The sequence below is a fragment of the Cervus canadensis genome, chromosome 23 (assembly GCF_019320065.1).
Source record: "Cervus canadensis isolate Bull #8, Minnesota chromosome 23, ASM1932006v1, whole genome shotgun sequence".
In the NCBI taxonomy this organism is placed as follows: Eukaryota; Metazoa; Chordata; class Mammalia; order Artiodactyla; family Cervidae; genus Cervus; species Cervus canadensis.
Window position 1 is genome coordinate 15,897,843 of NC_057408.1, and position 12,981 is coordinate 15,910,823.

The 12,981-nt window shown below is 47.1% G+C and overlaps 1 protein-coding gene across 3 annotated transcripts in view; it reads left to right on the plus strand.

Moving 5' to 3' along the window:
* TNFRSF11A (TNF receptor superfamily member 11a) overlaps positions 1-12,981 on the plus strand; it is a 60,015-nt gene that overhangs the window by 44,355 nt on the left and 2,679 nt on the right. For 2 of the 3 annotated variants that reach the window (XM_043444045.1, XM_043444047.1), the window contains exon 9: positions 1,038-1,764. In XM_043444045.1, the coding sequence (XP_043299980.1) occupies positions 1,038-1,764 (727 nt within the window). The remainder of the gene's footprint in view (positions 1-1,037; positions 1,765-12,981) is intronic. The other variant, XM_043444046.1, reaches the window with a different exon arrangement.

Sequence of the window (12,981 nt, forward strand, 5' to 3'; positions counted from 1 at the left end):
GTCACAAAGAGTCGGACACGACTGAGCGACTGAACACAGCAGCGGCACATGTGTCTATGCGTGTGTATATTTTTTCCTCTGGAATCTTTTCAGAGGGGCAGACATCATGCTCCTCCATCCTTAAATACTCCCATGTGAGTTTCATCAGAACAAGGACATTCTCTTATGTAATTATAGTACATTTATCACAATCAGAAAACTTAGCAGTGGTGCAACACTATTATATAATTTACATTTGATCTTACAATTTCAGGAATTATCCCAGTATATGCTTTTTAGATCTAGTTTCTTAGGTATTCTGTTGTGTTAGTTGCTCAGTCATGTTTGACTCTTTTCCACGCCATGGACTGTAACCAGCCAGGTTTCTCTGTCCATGGGATTCTCCAGGCATGAGTACTGGAGTGGGTTGCCATTCCCTTCTCCAGGGAATCTTCCCAAACTCGGTTCTCCTGCATTGCTGCTGGACTCTTTACTACCTGAATCACCACCCTGAATTCATACTATTGCTCTAATTCCGGTCCCAGCACACAGGATTCACTGTAGTCTTTCCTCATCTATGCTTCAATCTTCCCTTCTCCGGTAGCAGGAAACCCCGTTATTCTCAATATATTTACTCATTTACTCAATTCCAGAATACACAAACAGTAGTTTCAGAATTACTAAGCCATACAACAGCAAAAAACAAAGTTGCTAACTAGAATTCATCATTTGTTTATGGGTCTTTTAAAAAACGGAGATTGCGAGCACAGGCGAGATCCAGGGTTCTGAAATTACTTGGGTTAGCTCCCTCCCTTGCTTGGATGTAAACACGCCGCCCTCTTGGAAATGCAATTCGATTCATCTGTTTCTGGTTGGGCTCTATTTGAGGGTTCCCCCCACCCCCTAATTTTCAATAACCCAAATAAAGCGCAGCAGTGAGCATTCCATCTGTACTTACTATGGTGGAAATGATTACCATAAACACCGTTTTCAGCCGCGTTTAGCAGAACCACGTTCTAACGCTGGTATTAACGCTCTGCCTTCTGAATTTAAATCAGCAGGAGTCCGCAGGCAACAGTTTCAGCTGCACTCACGCGGAGGCTGGCAGCGCACGCGAAGTCTGTGAGGGTGTCTTCCTGCTGACCCTGGAACAGAAGGTGTTTCCTGAAGACACGTGCTGTCCGGAGGCGGGGGGCGCGTGCGCAGCGGCCTGTCCACCCCGGGGAGACGCCGAGATGCTCTCCTTGGTCAACGAGATCGAGGGGGACCCCTTCAGGCCAGTGCCCACGGAGGACGAATACACGGACAGGCCCCCCCGGACCGCAGACTCCATGGTGGTCCTCACCCCGCCTGGAGGCCGGTCGCCCTTCCCCGAGCCCCTGGAGGTGGGCGAGAACGACAGCTTCAGCCAGTGCTTCACGGGGACGGACAGCCTGGGGGGCTCCGAGAGCCCCCGCCTCCCCGCGCCCCCCTGCAGGACTGCGTGGAGGCCCGCGTCCCCCGAGAAGTCCTTGCACGGAGAAGCCGGGGGTGGCCGGTGCCCACACTGGGCGGCCGGTGCCCGCTCTGCCGACGGCTGTGCAGGCTGCGGGGACCCGGCTGGGGGGGACCCGGCGGCCGGACTGGGGACCCCCCCGAGTGGACCCTTGCCCCAGTGCGCCTACGGCATGGGCCTCCCGCCCGCAACAGACCCGGCCGAGGCGGGGGGCCAGCCCCCGGACGGGGCCGCCGCCGAGCTTCCCGGCCCCGCGAGGGGGGGCCCGGGTGACCAGCCGCCTGCCTCAGGTAAGTGACGCAGGCTCTCCCTCCGGCACAGAGGCCTGGCTCCGTCCAGGCTCGGTGAGCAGGGGTGCACAGTGGGAAGCATCCGCTCCTGCTTTCTCCTGAGAAGCCTCTGCTGGGTGGGTTTCCGCTCACTCCGCACGTCGGGTTTGTGGACTGTACCCTCTCTCTCCCTGTGGGCTCTCTCTCTTGGTTTACACGTGACTCGTGCCCTTTTGCCCTGGGCTCCTCACGATGGGGTTAGACCTCAAATCTCAGCATTGAGCCCTGAAGACAGTGTCAACACTGACCTCGGGACTGGCTGAAGTCGAGGCATTCCCTCAGATTTCTGGATTTGGGTGTTTTTTTTTTTTTCCTAAAGCAACCTAGGTCTCAAATCCCACCCCCCAAAAATCATAAATTTCAAGACAACAGACAAAATTGTCTAGTTAATCCTTCAGTAATGAGTGTTTATTGAGGGTAGTTCGTTGATTCTGGACCAAATTAATGAGGCAGTAGCTATCCTTTGATGCTTTTTAGAAGCCTCTTTTATAGTCACTGCACAGGATGTATGTATGGAACCAGCAATGGTTTTACAGTTTAAAATCATGATGGAGATTTATTGCTGCACCACTGCTTGAGCACGAAGGACCCACCAGTTGTAATATTATAGCTTCTCTCTGCTAAGGTGAAACACCCTCTGTTTTATTATGTAGTTACAAGGAACTTTGTCACTGATGCTGAGGGCTTCTGGCTCTGGAGATTATTTGCTGTGTTATGGGAAGCAGGGAGGTCAGGGATCTCTTCCAGAAATTTCTAAAAGCTCTAGACACTCTGGCCAGAAAAATAAATATATGAAAAGTGAAGTGAAAGTGTTAGTTGCTCAGTCGTGTCTGACTCTTTGCAACCCTATGGACTGTAGGCCGCCAGGCTCCCCTGTCCATGGGATTCTGCAGGCAAGAATACTGGAGTGGGTTGCCATTTCCTTCTCCAGGGGATCTTCCCAACCCAGGGATCAAACCCGGGTCTCCTGAATTGCAGGCAGATTCTTTATCATCTGCGCCACCGGGGAAGCCCTATGAATATATGAAAGTGAAAGTGTTAGTTGCTCAGTCCTGTCCAACTCTGCAAGCCCATGGACTGTAGCCTCGCAGGCTCCTCTGTCCATGGGATTCTCCAGGCAAGGATACTGGAGTGGGTTGCCATTCCCTCCTCCAGGGGATCTTCCCAGAACATCGCAGGCAGACTGTTCACCATCTGAACCATATGCACGTGTACTATTTAAAGGGCTTCACAGCCTCCTCCCCTCTGCAAAACCACAAAGCCCAGTCAGGGACACCTTTATCCTGGATGCTTTTGCTGTGCTGCCTCTTTTAGGCCGCCAGCAGGTCTAGCAGCCGCTCTCGGCATTGTTTATAACCGTGAGGCAGCCCCATCGGGGCCTGAGCGGGGACCGCTTTGTCTCATGCTGGTGGTGACGCCTGGCTTATTGAGTAGATGAATTTGAATCTGTTTTGCGGTTTGGCTGTACCTACCCAGATTCACTGCTGTGTCAATGCTCGATCAGCTCTCAGTCAAACTGAAAGAGGGAGATAAGCTGGGGGTATTTTTCAAAGAACCCTGATGTGTTTTTCCTTCCAAAGACCTCAGCTTTTTTCTTTTTTCAAAGATTTTAAGTGATTTCCATATCTAAAAGTTTGGCTCTGTGGTTCGTTTGTGTGGTTCTCTTTCTTTTTTGGAGGTGACTTTTCTTTCCACTGGTTGGACACACACATAAAGCCCGAGGACTTGGGCTGCGGGGAAGGGAGGGCGGAGCCTGCGCGGGGCGGGGCCGCGTCCGTGAAGTGCGGGGACAGAGCGCTTCCTCAGTTGCTGACGTCACGAAGGTGACGTTGCTGCCGTGTGAAAGGCGGACGCGGTTTCTAGGAAGAGCAATGTTAGCCAAAGAGAAAGGGATCATTTATTTTCCCTTAGTGTCCTGACACCAAAATGGCAGATCTGAACTTTCCTGTAAAGAGTTAAAACAGTGGCTATCTCTGGTTTTATCCTTTATTTCTCTCCAGCACTAAACATCTAAGCATGGAAAAAGAAAAAAATGTAGCATCCACTAAGTGGTGTTAATTTGCAAGAAGTTGACACTGCTTTTTCTGTCTAAATCTGGTGCTCAGCCATATAAAACATCCGTAGAGCGTTGCCAGCAACCGGGCCAGATTCATGTTCGCCTGAGGAGCAGCCAGACTGAGTTTTGAGGCTGTGCTGTTGCCTCTATAATTACTTCTACATGGAATGGCCTCCTGGTTCCTGGTCCAAATAGCGCTTTCTCATTGTTTGCTTTTTTTTTCCCCCAGCTGTGCCAGGTCTTAGCTGTGGAATGCAGGATCTTTAGTTGTTTCTTGGTCCCCCTGCATTGAGATCAGGGAGCCTTAGCCACTAAACCACCAGGGAAGTTGCTCATTAGTGCTGTGCTGGGCTTAGTCATCAGTCAGTCGCGTCCGACTCTTTGTGGCCCCAAGGACTGTAGCTCACCAGGCTCCTCTGTCCATGGGGATTCTCCAGTCGGAAACACTGGAGTGGGTTGCCATGCCCTCCTCCTGGGGATCTTCCCGACCCAGGGATCAAACCCAGGTCTCCCACATTGCAGGCGGGTTCTTTACTGTCTGAGCCACCAGGGAAGCCTATTATTACTTTTCTTGAAAAAAAAAAAAAAAGAAAGAAAATTCACTTGCCTGTTCCACCAGGGAAGCCTATTATTACTTTTCTTAAAAAAAAAAAAAAAAATTCACTTGCCTGTTCCAGGTCTTAGTTGTGGCTTGTGGGATCTAGCTCCCTAACCATGGATCAAACCTGGGCCCCCCCACATGGGCAGCAAGGTGTCTTAGCCACCGGACCACCAGGGAAGTGCTTCTTTACTGCTTTTTAAAACTTGTCATGATTTATGTTCTATAAAAATGTGTGAAAGAGGGTGGTGCTTGGGTGAAAGTTATGAGTGGGCTTAATCCTAAAAGGCACCATCTTCTCAGGACTTGAGGGAGGTAACCTTTTTATTGGCTTTTGGATTTGTTTGTGTGCGTATTTAAAAAGAAAAAAAAAAACAACTTGCAACCAAATCAAGTGGTTTGTGCCGAAATGACAGGTCTGAACACTTCCTCAGTGGGAAAAGTACCTTCTTGGCACCCAACTGCCTTTTGCAGACGATGATAGCTCTTCAAACAGCTCCATAAGCATATCTTTCAAAAACAATACCTGATGGTAAGTCTATTTTAACTGTGTTACAACTCTTAAAGAACAGGGAGGATTATCAGCCAAAACCAGTGAGGGGGGAAAACACACTGTGGTCGCATTTTGTGTCACCGTGTCCTAATTTACGTCTTAAAGTCTCCTGATGACATGATGGTGGTTACCTTGCTGACAAGCTCTTTCACCTGGAGTTTGGAGGGTTCTGTGTCTAGAAAATCATTCCACGTGGAAGAAAGAACGGCTTCTGTGATGCAAGTGTCACCAGTTGGCCAATGACTTGATTCTGGCTCCTGAGATGACGTAATTGGTTCAGACACTTCTCTGCTGGAGGGAGGTGTTTCTTCACGGGGCTCACAATTCTTCATGAGCACAATTAACAATTCTTCATGAGCACAATTAACAATTCTTCATGAGCACCAGCTACACAATTCTCTATCGAGTCTTTTACTGAGGTCCTACCGAGACATGGAGACTTGGAAAAGCTTGGTAGTAGGGATGGGCGCCAGGGAGTGGACAACATGAAAAGAATCAATAATCTGAGGAAGCACGGCCCCCCGCGTGGGCCCCTTCACCGGCTCGCCCACCTCTGCCTGGCCCACGGCGCCCAGCCCCTTTGGTGGGAACCTCTCCCCTTCCTGCTCGTGCCCACCCGCTTCCCTTCCTGTGGCCACCTCCTCCCTGCCCTGTGCCCTTTCCAGAGCATCCAGTGCCTCTCAACCTTCAAGTCCCTGCTCAGATTGTGTCCGACTCTTTGTGACCCCCTGGACTGTAGCCCACCAGGCTCCTCTGTCCATGGTTTTCCCGGCAAGAAAACTGGACTGGGTTGCTATTTCCTCCTCCAGGGGGTCTTCCCGACCCAAGGGCTAAACTCGAGTCTCTTGCACCTCCTGCATTGCAGGTGGATTCTTTAGCACTGAGCCACCAGGGAAGCTCAAATGCTGCTTCCTAAAAGAGGGCAACTCCCCGTCTGTGCCCCCAGCAGCCCCTGGTAATAACCCAGCATCTTTCTCACTGAGCCCAGGATACCCACACCTTTAACAACCACCATCTCGAGGTGGCCACGGCCAGCTAGTTGGTAGAAGTTCCCATGACCGTCACCACGCCTGATCTTCCTAGTCTCTCCCGAGGCAGCTTACTCACCGTATAAATGAATACATGTCCATAAGCTCACTCATTCATTTATCCAGTCGTGAATAACTAGAGGAATGAGAACCCATAGCTCCAGTTTGTTCCCTGACTTCCTCTCAGTCCCCCACATCTCCCGTCTGTCCTGGGGGTTGGGGACTGGGCAGGGGATGGCGGGACTGCCACCAGCTGTCCTGGGCAGGCTTGGGTGTCCTGGGCGGAGGACGAAGATGTGGCAGAAGTAAGGATGCTGGTCCATCCGAGTGGTGCAGACACACCCAGGCTCAGGCCTGGGAGCCTGGGACACTGGAGGATGAGGGCCCCCCCCCGACTCCCGGGCCCCACTCCGTCCTGAAACGACTGTTTTTGACCATCCACTTCCATCCTGTGAGACAGATAAGGTCTTCTTACCCCAGTTTTCTTCCCCCTTTCTCCCCTCCCCTCAAGCAAAGAACACGTCTCTGTTTCCAGCTTGCTTCTCTTTCCTGCTGAAATGCCATCCACTAACTTGTATTGATGTTGGAAAAGTGAAAAGTGTTAGTCACTCAGTCGTGTCCCACTCTTTTGCAGCCCCATGGACTGCAGCCCACCAGGCTCCTCTGTCCATGGGATTCTCCAGGCATGGATAGTGGAGTGGGTTGCCATGCCCTCCTCCAGGGGATCTTCCCGACTGGGGGATTGAACCCTGGTCTCCTGCACTGCAGGCATATTCTTTGCTGTCTGAGCCAGAGGGAAACATTGTTTACCTGAGCCGCATGTTTGACATTTAGCTAAGTATTGTAGGAGCAGGTATTAGCTCAATGACTCTATAAGTTAAAAATACTTTATAGTTCAGTTATTTGGTAATAAAATTCAGCATTCATTGGTGCTAAAAGTCAGTGCATTATTTCAAAATATATGAAAATTTTGTTCATTATATGCTCTCATTTAGCCCTGCTTGCCTTCTTTGGGTTCTAAAGAGGCTCATTTTGGAAAAGGTTTCATTTATGAGCCATTCTAAGTAATTTTCAAGCATGATTCAGAATGGAACTATTAAATCCTGCTTCCCTTCCCGTATCATCATAGACCCAGTTTCTTCCAAATGCCTGAAACAGATCTTGCATTTCCATAAAAAGGAAAATCACATGAGAAGCATATGGGTTAAATATAAAATATGTTTTTAAAAAATTCCAGAAGAACCCAATATAGCTTGGGTAATTTGAATGTGTTTGTGTATATTTTTAGTTCTTTTCCTTGGAAGAAAATCTACATGACAATTAGGTGATAATATTTGCTATAGTTCTTGTGGTTTAATATTCATACATCATGCATTTTAAACAACATAATAAGCCTTTGAGGAGACAAGTGTGCATTACCTTGCTTTAAAATGTAAATTCTCTCAGGGATTGGGTTCTTACAAGGAAGCTTATTCTCTCTGCCTGAGAAACAGTGATTCCATGGAGCTTGCTATGCAAAACAGGGAGTTCACAAAGCATAAACATCTTTCTGGTCGTGATAAGACACTTTATTTGTTCATTGTTTCTGTTGACTTAAAATGCTATTTTTAACTCTCTCAAGTGACCTGAAAATTTTTCTAGCTAAGTCACATTAAATATTAATGTTAAGCCAACCAACCAGTTTTAAATGTTAGAAACTTCAGATTTTCTAATTTAATGAAAACCCTTAAGACTTCCCTGTGTGGTCCAGTGGTTAAGACTCCATGCTTCCAATGCAGGGGGCCGAGGCTCAATCCCTGGTCAGGGAACTGTACACCACATGCTACAATGAAGACCAGGTGCAGCCAAATAAACAAATAAATATCCAGAAAATTAAAAGTCAAAACTCTCATGTCATGCTGGTTCTCAAAGCATCCTTTTAGATAGTGTTCACATAGAAGTCTGACAGTCGCCTTGTGTTAAGAGACATATTAAGACTGTTCTGACATCCTGAAGGTTGCATTTTTATCAGTGGTATCAGAGGTATGAAAGTTGGACCATAAAGAAGGCTGAGCACCAAAGAATTGATGCTTTTGAATTGTGGTGCTGGAAAAGACTCTGGAGAGTCCCTTGGACAGCAAGGAGATCAAACCAGTCAATCCTAAAGGAAATCCAACCCTGAATATTCATTGGAAGGACTGATACTGAAAGTGAAGCTCCAATCCTTTGGTCACCTGATGTGAAGAACCAACTCATTGGAAAAGACCCTGATGCTGGGAGAGATTGAGAGCAAGAAGAGAAGGGAACAACAGAGGAGGAGATGTTGGATGGCATCATTGGCTCCATGGAGATGAATTTGAGCAAACTGGGAAACTGGAGATCAGAGGAGCCTAGCATGCTGCAGTCCATGGGGTCGCAAAGAATTGGAAGTGACTTAGCAACTGAACAACAAATTCAGAGGTATGTGTTACCAGGTGCTGGCGAAGTTTGGCTTCCCTGGTGGCTCAGACCGTTAAGAATCTGCCTGTAATGTGGGAGCACCAGGTTCGATCCCTGGGTTGGGAAGATCCCCTGGGGAAGGGAATGGCAACCCACTCCAGTATTCTTGCCTGGAGAATTTCATAGACAGGAGCCTGGAGGGCTACAGTCCATGGGGTCGCTGAGAGTTGGACCTGGATGAGCAACTAATGCTTACCTTCTTAGTTCCTCACAGAAATCCTATGGGCACATTCCTCATCCAGGACCACACAGCGAGTCAGCAATGAAACCACAACTCACACATCTGATTCTGAAGCCTGTGCCTTGAACCATGGCACTGTCTCCCTATAAATCAGTGCCAATGATACTGATTTCATTTGTTTATCGTGCACTGGAGAATCCTCAGTGAGCCATAGAATACAGGCAAACTTGGGCCAGGATCACTGGCTACTCAGGTTGAGCGAGGGGCAGTGGCCAGGCCAGGCCCAGAGGTTTCCATGGGAAGAGACGCTAGTGTCTGTGTGAAGAGGTGAAGGCTCCCCTGGCCTGAGTCCCCTCTGTTGCAGTTACCGATTCTTTGGTGAGGAAAGCTCTTTCTTCCACATGCCTCCAACCTCATCCTGTTTTGCAAGTAAAATAAAGTTAAAATGCCAGGGGCTGCTTTGATGGGGGAAAAGCTGGCAGAAAGACAGCTTCAGACAGTGAGGGAGAGGGAAGCGACTGGCCTGGTTAAGCTTGTATTCCCAGAGGTCTGTGGCTTGTACGTGTGTGCTCAGTCACTTTAGTTGTGTTCCACTCTTTGTGACCCCATGGACTGTAGCCTACCAGGCTCCTTTGTCCATGGGATTTCCCAGACCCCTCCTCTAGGGGGTCTTCCTGACCCAGGGATCAAACCCACGTCTCCTGCAACTCTTGCATTGCAGGTGGATTCTTTACCTGCTGAGCCACCGAGGAAGCCCCTGTGGACAACTGGGACCTATAAAGACCTCAAGTCTTCTTAAGGCATCTTGGACAAGTCTCATGCACCCCATTCCTTCTTCACATCCCCTCCTTACCAGCCACCAGCAAGGGAAAAGTCTCCCCGAACATCAGAACAGCCTGTTGCACTTGGTTCTCAGTGGAGAGAGCTACCCCTTCCAGGGCTTGCACCAACTGCAGAAACCACGGCAACCATGCAGCACCCACCGTGTGGATATGGAGTCCTATTGCCTCGCCCTCTCAGGGGCCGTTCGCATGACCGTGTAAAACCCGCCGAATGGTAGAAAGCAGATCTTAAGGGATGATTACTTGTAGGCAAGGACAATTCTGGACTGAGGCATAACACAAGATAAGGCTATCCCAACTCAGTCAAAACCTTGACCTACTCTCAGACTTCCGTGGTGGTCCAGTGGTTAAGACTCTGAGTTTCCAATGCAGGTGGTGCAGGTTCAACCTCTGGTCTGAGAACTAAGATCCCATATGTTGCGTGGTCCAGCCAGAGAAAGAAAGAAAGAAAGGAACCTTGACCCACTGTAGTGTGACATCCAACTCACAGCTGACTTGCATGATGAGAAACGAGATAGTGGGGTAATTTGTGCAGAATTCCTCAGATGAGTGTTCAAACCAGAGATGGTTAGAGTGATGGATCACTTCAGCAAAGAAAACAAAAGTTGGTTAGATATCTAGAGGTAAGTGCCCTTTCAGACTTCAAGATCAGTTGAAATCCTTCAACAAGACAGCAGTGGAAAAATAACATGACTGCTCGAGACATTTCCCAGTTCCCTTTTTTCCTTGAGGGTACCATGAGCACAGCTATTAGATTCTGGGAGTAGTAATGCCAGCCTTGTACCTGCGAAAAATTCTGTTATTTCCCAAGTGTTTTCCAAGCCACCATCTCATTCGACCCTCTGCCGTCCTGCCTGGTATTGACGCATTCCTATATTCATTCATTTCACATTTATCATATGCCTGCTCTGGCAGCTGCACCTTGCCAGGCTAGCTGGGCTTGAATATTGATGCCTGTTTCATAAAGGAGCAGACCACGCTGTTAGGTGGTTTGTCCCAGATTCCACAGTGAGGGAAGACGAGGGCTTTCAGAGCCTGTCCGCTCCTCTGTCCCAGCCCCGTTTCTGGCCCTCCTTGACTCGGGCAGCCACTGAAACCAGCGCCCCGCTAGTCACCTCATGTGCTCTCTGCTCTTCAGGGAGTGAGACACCACTCTAAGCGGGCCAAATCTTTTTGCTGTTGAAGTTGAGAGGCTGAGACCAGCACGCCATTGAAGTTAGTAGATTACTTGTTAAACATGGTATATTTTAAATTGGAATGGAATGTTTATGGCATACATGTATCACTTTTGATTTCTCACTTTGACTTTTGTGTTAACTAACTAGTGATCCCTCAAGTAGGAAGACTTCTCTTACTTTAGTTATCATGTTCATTCATTCTGCTGCTGCTATGCTATGGTAGGAGCCCTTGTGTCAGGCTTGGTTAGTTACTGAGTTACTTGAAAAGTCATTTACAAGTTCATATCTTAAACATCTTTAACTTAAAACATATAACTTATATTCACACATCGACTTTTTTTAGTACAAGGACATATGTGTTGGTTGATTATAGTTTCCTGAGCCTTTTTCACATTAACCACACCGTCATAATTTCCAATTTCTATTTCTTTAGTGGGGAATGAGAAATTACAGATCTTTGCAGAACAAATTTGAATGTAAACTCCTTCATTTTTAAAGACTCATTTTCTTTTTTTAACAGATGCCTTGTCAGTTCAGCAGCTTGTTGATGTCTTTTGTGTTTTGTGGCTCACATTTATTTGGGTCACTGCAAGGCATTCACTTTAGTTTTCTTAGAAACATTTGCCTTTTTTCACACTTACATTTCACAACTTTACACAAAGAGACAGACAGACCTTGGGTATATTATAGGTTCAGTTCCAGACCACCGCAATAAAGCACACATCACAGTAAAGTGAGTCACATGAACTTTTTGGTTCCCCAGTGCATATGAAGTTGTGTTTACACCATAACGCCGTCTATTAAGTGCGATAGCATGTCTAAAAAACAATGTAGATACCTTAAAAATACTTTATTGCCAAGAAAATGCTGACATTATCTGACATTGCAGGGTTGCCACAAACCTTCAATTTATACAAAACCCAGTGTGTTCAAAGCAGTATAAACTCAAGCAAGAAAATAAGGTATGCTTGTATTTAATTAGATTTCATGAGTTCAACTAGTTAAAAACAGACCTGAGAACTTGGTAACTGGTGGGAGCAGAAAGACATCAGCATACTGGAGAGTAGACCCCTAGCTTAGGGTGTGCTGGATTATAAGAACATCAGTTTATTCCTTAATTTTTATTTCATATTGGAGTTTAGTTTTATTTACAATGTTGTGTTAGTTTCAGGTGGACAGCAAAGTGATTCAGTTACATGTGTACCTATTCTTTTCCAAATTTTGTCCCTTTTAGGTCACTGCAGAATATTGAGTAGGATTCCCTGTGTTCTGCAGCAGGTCTTTGTACAGCAGTGTTTATATGTCAGTTCCAAGTCCCCAGTTATGCCCTCCTTCACGGTCCCCTCTGCTAACTGTTTTCTGTGAGTCTGCTTCTATTTTGTAAACAAGTTCATTTGTATCCTTTAAGATTCCTCATATAAGTGGTATCATGTGTCTTTCTCTGACTTGCTTACTGTAATAATCTCTAGGTCCATCCATGTTGCTGCAAATAACATTATTTCATCTTTTTGAATGGCTGAGTAATATGCCATTGTATGTATGTACCACTTTTCTTTATCCATTCCTCTGTTGATGGACATTTAGGCTGCTCCCATGTTTTGGTTATTGTAAACAGCACTGAAATGAACATTGGGCTGTATTATCCTTTTCAACTATAGTTGTCTCTGGATACATGCCCAGGAGTGGGGTTGCTGGATCATGTTTGTATGTTTTAGAGGGAATGGAGAACGTGGGTCAGTCTGGCTAGTTGGTGACTGGAATACTAGCTGGCCTTGCCTAAGTTGCTTGGGGAATTAATAAATAAATCCCCACCACCACCCATGTAGGGGCACACGCAACACAGCTACCCACAGGAAAAACAGCGTGAGTTATAAATCCTCAATTGTGACTTCCAATTTGTGGCTCATATATTTGAATTCTGTTTTCATTGAAATCCCTGTAATGGGTCACGGGGCCTGTCTCAGCATCTCTGCAGGTGCCCTTTGGGTGGATGGAAGGCTCCTGCGATTCCCTGGATGCTCTTGGTTCTTCAGTCAGACCATCCAAAATATTCCTTCCATATTGGAGGAAATCTCTTCGTGGAGAGTAATGACAAAAACAGTTTTACTTGTGTAAATTTTTATTAAGCTTTGTCATAACAGAAAAGGAACAAAAAAGATGAAGTTAATAGTGAGGCACTGTTCTGCTGTTCACCTTCGCTGGTCAGGCTAAAAGATTCTTCCCGTGTTGTTGACGGTTGGGGCTTTTCTGCTTCTGCTTGGTTT